General features: G+C 41.1%; 1 protein-coding gene across 1 annotated transcript in view; it reads left to right on the top strand.

Moving 5' to 3' along the window:
* Window positions 1–12,317, top strand: part of LOC139237909 (complement C3-like) — a 179,440-nt gene that overhangs the window by 23,759 nt on the left and 143,364 nt on the right. The window contains exons 9-11 of the mRNA XM_070867201.1: window positions 5,553–5,673; window positions 6,384–6,499; window positions 6,616–6,759. Of these exons, the coding sequence (XP_070723302.1) occupies window positions 5,553–5,673; window positions 6,384–6,499; window positions 6,616–6,759 (381 nt within the window). The remainder of the gene's footprint in view (window positions 1–5,552; window positions 5,674–6,383; window positions 6,500–6,615; window positions 6,760–12,317) is intronic.

Raw genomic sequence — 12,317 nt, 5'->3', positions numbered from 1 at the left:
AATAGCTGTCCATTTTGTATGACAAAGGTATTTAATTTTTTTGAACCGTAAACTACTATGGGATTTGGATTCAGGGCCTAGAAATTTGATGCGGTGCATCGATTTTTCAGGTGCTAAATGGATGCATAAAGATCCAATAATGGCGGGCAGGAAGAGGGCTCTCATTACGAGGTGGAATTGCACCGCCCGCCATGTTGGATTGGGCTTCTCCACAGGCATGCAGGATGCACGATGGAACAATGGAAAACACTGATTAATTTATTCAAAATAAGATTCTGCACTTGTTGGAGGACCCTTACTTGATATTGGCATGCCTCGCGCTTGACTTACCATGTGACAAACTCGTCCGACAACTTAAGGCACTAACAAGCAGGAAGGACTCTTCAGGAAATAAGGGATGGTATCAAATTGAAAACAAGGGCATACAAAATAGCCAAAACTAGTGGGAGGCCAGATGATTGGGGAACTTTTAAAAGCCATCAAAGAATGACTAAAAAAATAATCGAGAGGGAAGATAGTTTATGAAAGTAAACTAGCACGAAATATAAAATCAGATAATAAGAGTTTCTACAGGTATATAAAAAGGAGAAGAGTGGCTAAGTAAATGTTGGTCCTTGGAGGATGAGACTGGGAAATTAATAATTGGGAACCGAGAAATGGCAGAGCCTTTGAACAAATATTTTGTATCGGTCTTCACGGTAGAAGACACTAAACACATCCCAATAGCGGATAATCAAAGGGCTACAGGGAGGGAGGAACTTAATACAATCACTATCACTAAAGAAGTAGTACTCAGTAAAATAATGGGAGTAAAGGCGCTCAAGTCCCCTGGACCTGATGGCTTGCATCCTCAGATCTTAACAGTAGTGGCTACAGAGATAGTGAATGCATTGGTTGTAATTGACCAAAATTCCCTGGATTCTGGGGAGGTCCCAGCGATTGGAAAACTGCAAATGAAACACCCCTATTTAAAAAAGGAGGCAGACAGAAAGCAGGGAACTATAGACCAGTTAGTCTAACATCGGTCGTTGGGAAAATACATGGCAAACAGTAACTAGTGGGGTGCCGCAGGGATCGGTACTGGGGCCTCAACTATTTACAATCTATGTTAATGACTTGGATGAAGGGACCGAGTGTAATGTAGCCAAGTTTGCTGATGATACAAAGGGAAAGCAAATTGTGAAGAGGACTACAAAAATTTGGCAGAAGGAATAAAATGTGGGAAAATGTGAGGTTATCCACTTTGGCAGAAAAAATAAAAAAGCAAATTATAATTTAAATGGAGAAAAATTGCAAAGTGCTGCAGTACTGAGGGACCTGGGGATCCTTGTGCATGAAACACACAAAGTTAGTATGCATGTACAGCAAGTAATCTGGAAGGCAAATGAAATGTTGGTCTTTATTGCAAGGGGGATGGAGTATCAAAGCAGAGAGGTCCTGCTACAACTGTACAGGGTATTTGTGAGGCCACACCTGGAGTACTGCATATTGTTTTAGTCTCCATATTGAGGTAGGATGTACTTGCATTGGAGGCTGTTCAGAGAAGGTTCACTTGGTTGATTCCGGGGATGAGGGGCTTGACTTATGAGGAAAGGTTGAGAAGGTTGGGCCTCTACTCATTGGAATTCAGAAGAATGAGAGGTGATTTTATCGAAACGTATAAGATTATGAGGGGGCTTGACCAGGTGGATGCAGAGAGGATGATTCCACTGATGGGGGAGACTAGAACTAGAGGGCATAATCTTAGAATAAGGGGCCGCCCATTTAAAACTGAGTTGAGGAGGAATTTCTTCTCTCAGAGGGTTGTAAATCTGTGGAATTTGCTGCCTCAGAGATGTGGAAGCTGGGTCATTGAGTAAATTTAAGACAGATATACAGTTTCTTAACCGATAAGGGGTTATCGGGAGCGGGCAGGGAAGTGGACCTGAGTCCATGATCGTATTAAATGGCGGAGCAGGCTCATGGAGCTGCATGGGCTACTCCTGCTCCTATTTCTTATAAGCCCCTCGAGCCTGCTCCGCCATTTAATACGATCATGGCTGATCTAATCATGGACTCAGGTCCACTTTCCTGCCCGCTCCCCATAACCCCTTATTCCCTTATCGTTTAAGAAACTGTCTATTTCTGTCTTAAATTTATTCAATGTCCCAGCTTCCACAGCTCTCTGAGGCAGCGAATTCCACAGATCCACAACCCTCTGAGAGAAGAAATTTCTCCTCATCTCAGTTTTAAATGGGCGGCCCCTTATTCTAAGATTATGTCCGCTAGTTCTAGTCTTCCCTATCAGCGGAAACATCCTCTCTGCATCCACCTTGTCAAGCCCCGTCATAATCTTATATGTTTCGATAAGATCACCTCTCATTCTTCTGAATTCCAATGAGTAGAGGCCCAACCTACAAAACCTTTCCTCATAAGTCAACCCCCTCATCTCTGGAATCAACCTTGTGAACCTTCTCTGAACTGCCTCCAAAGCAAGTATATCCTTTTGTAAATATGGAAACAAAAACTGCACGCAGTACTCCAGGTGTGGCCTCACCAATACCCTGTACAACTGTAGCAAGATTTCCCTGCTTTTATACTCCATCCCCTTTGCAGTAAAGGCCAAGATTCCATTGGTCTTCCTGATCACTTGCTGTACCTGCATACTAACCTTTTGTGTTTCATGCATCAGTATCCAGGTCCCGCTGTACTGCAGCACTTTGCAATCTTTCTCCATTTAAATAATAACTTACTCTTTGATTTTTTACTGCCAAAGTGCATGACCTCACACTTTCCAACATTATAATCCATCTGCCAAATTTTTGCCCACTCACTTAGCCTGTCTATGTCCTTTTGCAGATGTTGTGTGTCCTCCTCACACATTGCTTTTCCTCCCATCTTTGTATCATCAGCAAACTTGGCTACTTTACACTCAGTCCCTTCCTCCAAGTCGTTAATATAGATTGTAAATAGTTGGGGTCCCAGCACTGATCCCTGTGGCACCCCACTGGTAACTGATTGCCAACCCGAGAATGAACCATTTATCCCGACTTTCTGTTTTCTGTTTGTTAGCCAATCCTCTATCCATGCTAATTAATATATTACCCCGAACCCCGTAATCTTTTATCTAATGCAGTAACCTTTTATGTGGCACCTTGTCAAATGCCTTCTGGAAGTCCAAATACACCACATCCACTGGTTCCCCTTTATCCACCCTGTTCGTTACATCCTCAGAGAATTCTAGCAAATTTGTCAAACATGACTTCTCTTTCATAAATCCATGCTGACTCTGCCTGACCAAATTTTGCTTTTACAAATGTTCTGCTACTGCTTCTTTAATAATGGGCTCCAACATCTTCCCAACCACAGATGTTAGTCTAACTGGTCTATAGTTTCCTGCTTTTTGTCTGCCTTCTTTTTTAAATAGGGGCGTTACATTCGCAGTTTTCCAGTTATTCCTGTTATTAAACCTAACTTAGACCTCTTTGTATTTTCTATGATCCTATCTAATTGTTTATTATTTACAACTCTTAACTATCTCTCCCAGTCCTCTGTGCACCTTGTTTCTACTTTTAAATACAACATCTTGGTGCCCAACCCCTTTCCAAATTAGTTTAAACCCACCCCCACAGCACTAGCTAACCTCCTCGCAAGGATATTGGCCCCAGTTCTGTTCAGGTGCAACCCGTCCATCTTGAACAGGTGCCTCCTATCATAGCACTGACCCAGGAACCTGAATCCCTCTTCTGCACGATGTCTCTAGCTATGCATTAACCTGCCATATCATCTTATTTCTGCAATCACTGGCACATGGCTTCCTTTTGAAGTCCTGCTTTTTTACTTTTTCCCTAGCTCCGTAACCTCTCGCTGCAGGACCTCATCCTTCGTCCTCCCTATGTTGTTGGACCATGGACCATGACTTCTTGCTCTTCCCCTTCACCCCGCAGAATGTTCTGCACCAACTCCGTGATATCCCTGACTCTGGCAGCAGGGAGGTAACATACCATACCGGTCTCATGTCGCCGGTCGCAGAACTATCTGTCTTTGCCCCTGAGTATCGAATGCCTAATTACTAAGACGTTTCTACACTTTGCTGTACCGCCCTCTTCTCCCCCCACCCCCCAGGCACCATGAAGTCCTTTGCCTCACGGTGCCAGGCTTGGGACTGCACTCCTTCAAGGTTTCGTCACCCTAACCAGTATGTAGTGTTGAATATCGGTTTGAGTGCCACACTCCTGATTCCGGCACTGCTTGCCTTTTCCTACCTTTCCGGAACAAGTCTCCTGTGAAAAAAATGATTTTTTTTTTTAATGCTCTCATTGCATTGTCAAAATTGGACATTTTAAATTTTAAATCTTTCCAAAGTCTCTTGATACTGTTAGATGTACCCTTATCCTATTATTGCTACGTTCCCACCCGGATGTCCCTGGAGATGGAGCATACAGTGTCCACTAGCACACTTGGGCACCAGAGGGACTGGAGTGCTTCATCACCGCCCACCGCCCCCCACACTGCACCCCCCCCCCGCCCCTCACTCCCCCGAACCAAACTTTAAATATATTTGTTAAGTTTTCTTTAAAATTTGTATAATTTGCAATTTATGGTTTGTGCCCCTTGAAGAAGGGGGCACTTGCTGCTTTTTTACTGGCGATGATAACGTGATTAGCATTAAAGGTAAAGATCAATGAATTGGAGCGTATGTGTATGACTTATTTTCCTCGCTTGGGGTGCATGCGTTATATGCCAGCCCACAAATCCTACAAAATTTTGGCAGGCGAAAAAGAGCTGCGGACTAATCATAACCAGGACCTGTTTCAAATTTAACTCCTGCTCACCCAAATTATGTTATTCTGTTACAACATCCTTGCCTCCAGATGCCTTTTGTTGCCTTAACACATAGTACTCATTAACTCAATGGCGTTTTCTTGCCCCGCATTTATGCATGACCTTGGTCATGTCACTTGTACATGAAGGATCTTCGTCAGACCTCAGGCACATAATTCGTTGAAGGAAGAAGACTATTTTGCCATATTATAAGATCATGAACCTATCTTCTGGAAGTTTATGAGCCAGACTATAAGTTGCATTCCTCAAGTAGAATATCTGAGCCAAGTTCCCGTCCATTGTTTCCAGCGCAGTTGAGTCAAGATGCTGATAGCAGTCCCAGACTTGAGGAGTTCACTGGTTGAGATGTTAGCCACTCGAAGAAAATACATTGTAGCTGTATTTAATCCGGATGAGAACAGTTCTACCGAATGTATTGAAATCCTGAACAATAAAGTAAAAAAGATGTAATCAGAAATAGAGAAAAAAGGTCACCGTCGGAAAAGTGAGAATACATGGTCAGACAGAGAGAAGCAAAAGAAAGAGACACTGAAAGAGTGGAAGATATACAGAAAATAAGAGAGGGAATTGGAAAGAAACACAGATGGGAGAGAAATAGAAAGTTAGTTGCAAGAAAAAAAAAAATTCCTTGAAATGTTTTTCCATGAGCAATGCCACAGAAGATCAGCTAGTACCATTGAAAATGCAAATGATCAGTTTCAAAACTGCACTAAACTGTTTAACTTCAGATTACAGGTGGGCGTGGGAAAGCTACCCTAAGACATGAAGATATAAAAATCAACTTTCCAGACATTAGTGAACTTGTGGGGTGTTCAATCTATGTTACTGCCAGTGTTATAACACATACAGGTGTGTAAGTACCGTGTATCTTATAGCAGTTAAAGAACAATCTAGTACTATATATGAAGCCATGTAAGAAAGTTTGAGTTCTTGCTTTAGTATTTCTTTTTATATATGTTCATATATAATCCAGGTATCTCTGGCCCAATAGTTTTATTTTAGATTGAGGTAGGGTTTCTACTCGTTTACACCAGTAATATCGGTGAAATCTGGTCGGAATCTACCGAACCAGCGCCAAAGATTGAGGAAATTGAAACTTAAGTTATGCCCAATACCAGTTGTATTTGTATTTTCCTTGATCTTTTACACTGATTTAAGATTCAATTTGCCTAGATCAGGCCCCGCCCACAAAATTGGCACCACCCTCGGGTCAAAATTCTGCCGAATGCGCTGGTTTGGGAAGGTTCTTCAAATTGCGTCATTTTTTTTGGCTTGTAGACACATTTTTAAAGTTTTATAATATCAAAAGATATTTAATTTGCTAAGAAACTGATTTGTGTACACCAATGAAACCATTAAATATTTCAGTATAGTTTTTTTTAAAGTAGTTTCAGTGATTTGAAACAGGTTGTGGATTCTATTGTGTGATTCTGTGAAAACTACAAATCAGTGACCATGCTCGTGTTACATTTTTAGCATGCCCAGAGCAGAAATACTTCACTTTTGCAATTTTGTAAAATGCCTAATGCCTTTTCCCTTAATTCTATTTCTTTGAATAGGTAGTGACATCGTAGAAGCAGAGAAATCAGATATAAAAATAGTTACCTCTCCATATACCATAGAGTTCAAAAAAACATCCAAGTATTTCAAGCCCGGCATGCCATTTGGTCTTATGGTATGAATATTTCCATTTCCTTGCTCTTTCCTACTTTTCTTTCTATTTCTTATCCATGTACCTTTGCTTTGTGAGGAATAGGATAATTATTCTTTTCTTGTTCTTTATTATCTGAGGTCTATGTAACGAATCCCGATGGTTCGCCAGCCAGTAGAATCCCTGTGACAGCCAACGATGAGGTCACGACGAATACCCAAGCTGATGGACTTGCCAGGATGACGATAAATACAGCTGGTGAAGCAACTAGTCTAAGCATAACCGTGAGTAATAGGGCACTTAATATCGAGCCATGGAATGGTATAGCACAGAGGAGGCCACTGGATGAGATGTTAACACTTCTAAGAAAATACATTTATTCTGGATGAGAACAATTCTACCGAACATATTGAAATCCTGAACAATAAAGTAAAAGATATGCAATCAGAACTAGGGGGGAAAAGGTCACAATTGGTCCATCATGCCTGTGCCGACTCTTTCAAAGAGCTATCCAATTTGTCCCAATTTCACATAGCCCTTTAAATTATTTCCTTCAATTTTTCTCAAATTCCCCAATGAAAGTTACAATTGAATCTGGTTCCACTACCCTTTCAGGGAGTGCATTCCACAACATCATATAACTCACTGTGATCCCCCTGGCTCAGGCTGACAGCAGCAGACACCCAATCCCATGTATGTTAGAATATTGAATTCAGTATAAAATCATGTACATAAAGCAAAATAAAGAGAAGGAAAGAATGCTGCGGTTAAGAGAGAAATATAAGAGACAGAAAGATAAAAGTAATTTATTTTTGATTTAATTTTTTAAATAGTTTCAACGATAATTAAAATAGGAATGAATGAGACTCCACACTTATAAAAGTTCCAAGTAGTGTGGCATACATCTACATTCTTGCACTAGGAGATTCTTGTTAATTTCTAAAGGAGTGCCACATTTTCCTTATTCAAGAACCATTAAGTTCTTTGTCGGTCATTTTAAAATTTGATCACTGAAATTCAATGATTGATTCAAAGATTTCCAGCTGAGCTGATCTTAATTTTAAGCAAGTATCCTTTGCGAATATTAATAATGCATCTTGGACTTGGTCTCCAGTCGTCTTGGTTAACCCTTGCCACTGGACCAAGACCTAGCTCTGTCAAGCCCGTGTGGTGACTAGTGTGCAACGGCCACCCCACGTTAAAAAAATCCACGCACAGGCATCTTCCACCCTTCAATATGTAGTTCGGGATCCGGAATATTAGGTCCCTCATTGAAACACCTGTGAACTTAGCCATTTTGTGAGGAAGTGGCTCATCCTCGATACGAGGGACTGCCTAATACTACTAACTCACTGCGTAAAAAAAGTTATTTTCATCTCGCCTCTGGTTCTTTTGCCAATTACCTTAAATCTGTGTCCTCTGGTTACCCACCCTTCTGCCACTGAAAACAATTTCTCCTTATTTACTCTATCAAAACACAATAATTTTGAATGCCTCTATTAAATTTCCCCTTAATCTTCTTTGCTCCAAAGAGAATAACCTATATTCACAGCTTTAGAACTTTTTTCACCATGAGCGATTGAAGAAAAAATGACTATTGTGATATGAATTTACTTTGAAGGAGTTTACTTGCATTCAGAATTTCATTGTGCAATATTGAATATAGAAAAATAATACATGTTACAGATGCACTTGGGTTCCTGAGTCATTTCCTGATTCATTTCCTATGCATGGAACTTATTTTTTTCCATTTAGTTTTGCTATTTGGAACAATTTATGTTGAAATAAAAGTCTTGGGTGCAGCACATTGAACAAATATTTTATATCGGTCTTCATTAAAAACATCCCAATATTGGATAATCAAGGGGCTATAGGAAGGGAGGAACTTAAAACAATCACTGTCACTAAAGAAAAAGTACTCTGTAAAATAATGGGACTAAAGGTAGACAAGTGCCCTGGACCTGATAGCTTGCATCCTAGGGTGTTAAAAGAAGTGGCTGCAGAGATAGTGGATGCATTGGTTGTAAAATTCCTTGGATTCTGGGGAGGTCCCATTTGAAAAAGGAGGCAGACAGAAAGCAGGAAACTATAGACCAGTTAGCCTAACATCTGTCGTTGGGAAAATGCTGGAGTCCATTATTAAGGAAGCAGTCGCAGGTCATTTGGAAAGCATAATTTTGTTTAGCAGAGTCAGCATGGTCTTAGGAAAGGGAAATCATGTCTGACAAATTTGCTGGAGTTTTTTGAGGATGTAACGAGTAGGGTGGATAAGGGGGAATATATAAGGATGTGATGTATTTGGATTTCCAGGAGGCATTTGATAAGGTGCCACATAAAAGGCTGCTGCACAATATGAACGTTCACGGGGTTGGGGGTAATATATTAGCATGGATAGAGGATTGGCTAACTAACAGAAAACAAAAAAATCAAGATAAATGGGTCATTATCCGGTTGATAAACAGTAACTAGTGAGGTGCCGTAGGGATCGGTGCTGGGGCCTCAACTATTTACAATCTATATTAATGATTTAGATGAAGGGATGTAGCCAAGTTTGCTGATGTTACAAAGATGGGTGGGAAAGCAAATTGTGAAGAGGACACAAAAAATCTGCAAAGGGATATAGAAAGGCTAAGTGAGTGGGCAAAAATGTGGCAGATGGAGTATAATGTGGGAAAGTGTGATGTTATCCACTTTGGCAGAAAAAAAAAAGCAAATTATAATTTAAATGGAGAAAAATTACAAAATGCTGCAGTACAGAGGGACCTGGGGGTCCTTGTGCATGAAACATAAAAAGTTAGTATGCAGGTACAGCAAGTAATCAGGAAGACGAATGGAATGTTGACCTTTAATGCAAGGGGGATAGAGTATAAAAGCAGAGAGGTCCTGCTACAACTGTAGAGTACAGTACAGTTGGTGAGACCACAGCTGGAGTACTGCGTACAGTTTTGGTCTCCTTCTTTAAGGAGGGATATGCTTGCATTGGACGCAGTTCAGAGAAGGTTCATTCGGTTGATTCCTGAGAAGAAAGGTTGAGCAGGTTGGGCCTGTACTCATTGGAGTTCAGAAGAATGAGAGGTGATCTTATTGAGACATATAAGATAATGAGAGGGCTCGACAAGGTCGATTTTAGAAGATGTTTCCACTCATGGGGGAATCTAGAACTAGGGGGCATAGTTTTAGAATAAGGGGCTGCCCATTTAAAACTGAGATGAGGAGGAATTTCTTCTCTGAGGGTTGTAAATCTGAGGAATTCTCTGCCCCAGAGAGCTGTGGAGGCTGAGTCATTGAATATATTTAAGGCAGAGATAGACAGATTTTTGAGCAATAAGGGAGTAAAGGGTTTTAGGGAACGGGCAGGGAAGTGGAACTGAGACCATGATCAGATCAGCCATGATCTTATTGAATGGCGGAGTAGGCTCGAGAGGCTAAATGGCCTACTCTTGCTCCTATTTTTTATGTTCTTATGTATTTTGTGTCACGCCCTTCAATGGCATCACATTTGAAAGTATCATACATTGGTGATTTAATCTGTTAAATTACCAACCTAATATCCAATTGTCTAAACCAGGAACAAATCAAAGGCAATTTGATTGAGTCAGAAATCAAATCGCTCATTCTTTTCCTGAAAGTCACCAGCCCAGAGCTGGAAAATTTGTGACATATCCCCATCTAGAGGTGGTATCCATCTCCCCCATCTCCTGCTTCCATTATGTTCGCGTTGGAAGAGGTTTTCCCTGAGCAGCTTGTTATGGACAGTCTGCTCCTGCAAGTAGAGTAGAAGCAGGTAAATTACTGATGTTGGGAAAAAGACTTTAAGCCTTTTGCCATTGAATTAGCCTACTGATCATAGTGTAAATGGTGCCAGGAATAAGAACATAAGAAATAGTAGCAGGAGTAGGCCATTTAGCCCTTCGAGCCTACTCTGCCATTCAATAAGATCATGGCTGATCTTTGACCTCACCTTAACTTTCCTGCCCGATCCCCATAACCCTTGAGTCCCTTAATATCCATAAATCTTTCGATCTTTGTCTTGAATATACTCAACAACTGAGCATCTACAGCCTTGTGGGGGAGAGAATTTCAAAGATGCACAATCCTTTGAGTAAAGCAATTTCTCCTCATCTCAGTCCTAAATGGCCGACCCTTTATTCTGAAACTGTGACCCCCTACTTCCAGACACTCCAGCCAGGGGGAAACATCCTCTCGGCATCTATCCTGTCAAGCCCCTTAATTTTAGATGTTTCAATGAGATCACATCTCATTCTCCTCAACTCGAGGGACTATAGGCCTCGTCTACTCAATCTCTCCTCATAGGACAATCCCCCCATCCCAGGAATCAGTCTAGTAAATCTTTGTTGCACTCCCTCTATGGCAAGTTTATCCTACCTTAGGTAAGGAGACCAGAGCTGCACACAATACTCCAGATGTGGTCTCACCAAGGCCCTATATAATTGCAGTAAGTTCTTTTTTCTCGTTCTCCTATCCTTTTATAACAAAGGCTAACATAACCATTTGCTTTCCTAATTGCTTGCTGTAACTGCATGTTAACTTTCAGTGATTCGTGTACAAGGATACCCAGGTCTCGCTGACATTTTCCAATCTCTCACCAATTAAAAAATATTCTGCTTTTCTATTTTTCCTATCAAAGTGGATAACTTCTCCACATTATACTGCATCTGTTGCACACTCATTTAACCTGCCTACTTTCCCCCCAAAATGCATCAATACTTTGCAGTAGCTGAAAAGAGTTATCCCAGAGAGCAGCTTTTTAGTGTGTGTGGCAAAAAAGAGGTGCAAAAGAGTCTTCTTTTCTGTCTAATGGGCAACCATGTGGAGCTTAAACAATTTGGTAGTGGGGAGGGGTGGGGGGTGCCCTTTAGAATGGAAGCAATGAGAGTTTGCTACCTTGGCTCATCTCGTGAGATCATTGAACTTCTTTCACACTGTAGCCGGTTCTGCTGCTGGCTTTGATATGTTAGCAACCTCTTGCTGAGCCTGTCCTCGAATGATCTGTGAGTTACAATACCTATCTAAGGGGAGATTACATGTTCCACTTTTTCCTAACTTGCCTCACCAAGATATACATTTCCCTTGTCCATAAACTATGACTCCCTATCACTTCATTGATTACTTCCGAGGCATGCACCTTGTCCGAAAAGTGCACTGCCCCTTTAAGCTGCTACAGCACCTGATTTCCTCAAAGGGTGCTCTTTCTGCATGTCGCGTGGCTACAAACTGGAAATGGTAATGAACATCAATCTCAGTTAGGTTCACAACAATGACTACACTTCAAAAAGTGCTTCATCGGTTGTAAAGCAGCAGGGATGTTCTGAGGTCGTGAAAGGCATTATATAAATGCAAGATCTTTCTTTCTCTGATTCAGAAAGCCAACAACAACACATCTTGCTTTCATATAGTGCCTTTAACGTTGTAAAATGTCGTGCTTCAGCATTTTTAAACAGATTTTGACACTAAGCCACAAAAAGAGATACTAGAGCAGGTTAGCTAGAGAGGTGGGTTTTAAGGGGTGTCTGAAGGAAGGAAAGGGAGATAAAGAGGTGGAGAGGTTTAGGGAGTGTAAGGGGATAAAAAATGGTCACTCGAGTGGAGACAGACTGGTGGTCACGAAAGTGGATACTGAAGGTAGTGAATTGATCTGACATGTAAAATGGTCCAGAGGTTCTGAGCAATCAGGAGTTCTTCTGTATTCCGGTAGGGATTGTGATTGAATGATTATATGTAAAACTCGCTTATAGAAACATAGAAACATAGAAAATAGGTGCAGGAGTAGGCCATTCGGCCCTTCGAGCCTGCACCACCATTCAATAAGATCATGGCTGAT

The sequence above is a fragment of the Pristiophorus japonicus genome, chromosome 24 (assembly GCF_044704955.1).
Source record: "Pristiophorus japonicus isolate sPriJap1 chromosome 24, sPriJap1.hap1, whole genome shotgun sequence".
NCBI lineage: Eukaryota > Metazoa > Chordata > Chondrichthyes > Pristiophoridae > Pristiophorus > Pristiophorus japonicus.
Note: the sequence above shows the minus strand (reverse complement) of the source record. Positions and strands in the feature narration are given on the sequence as shown.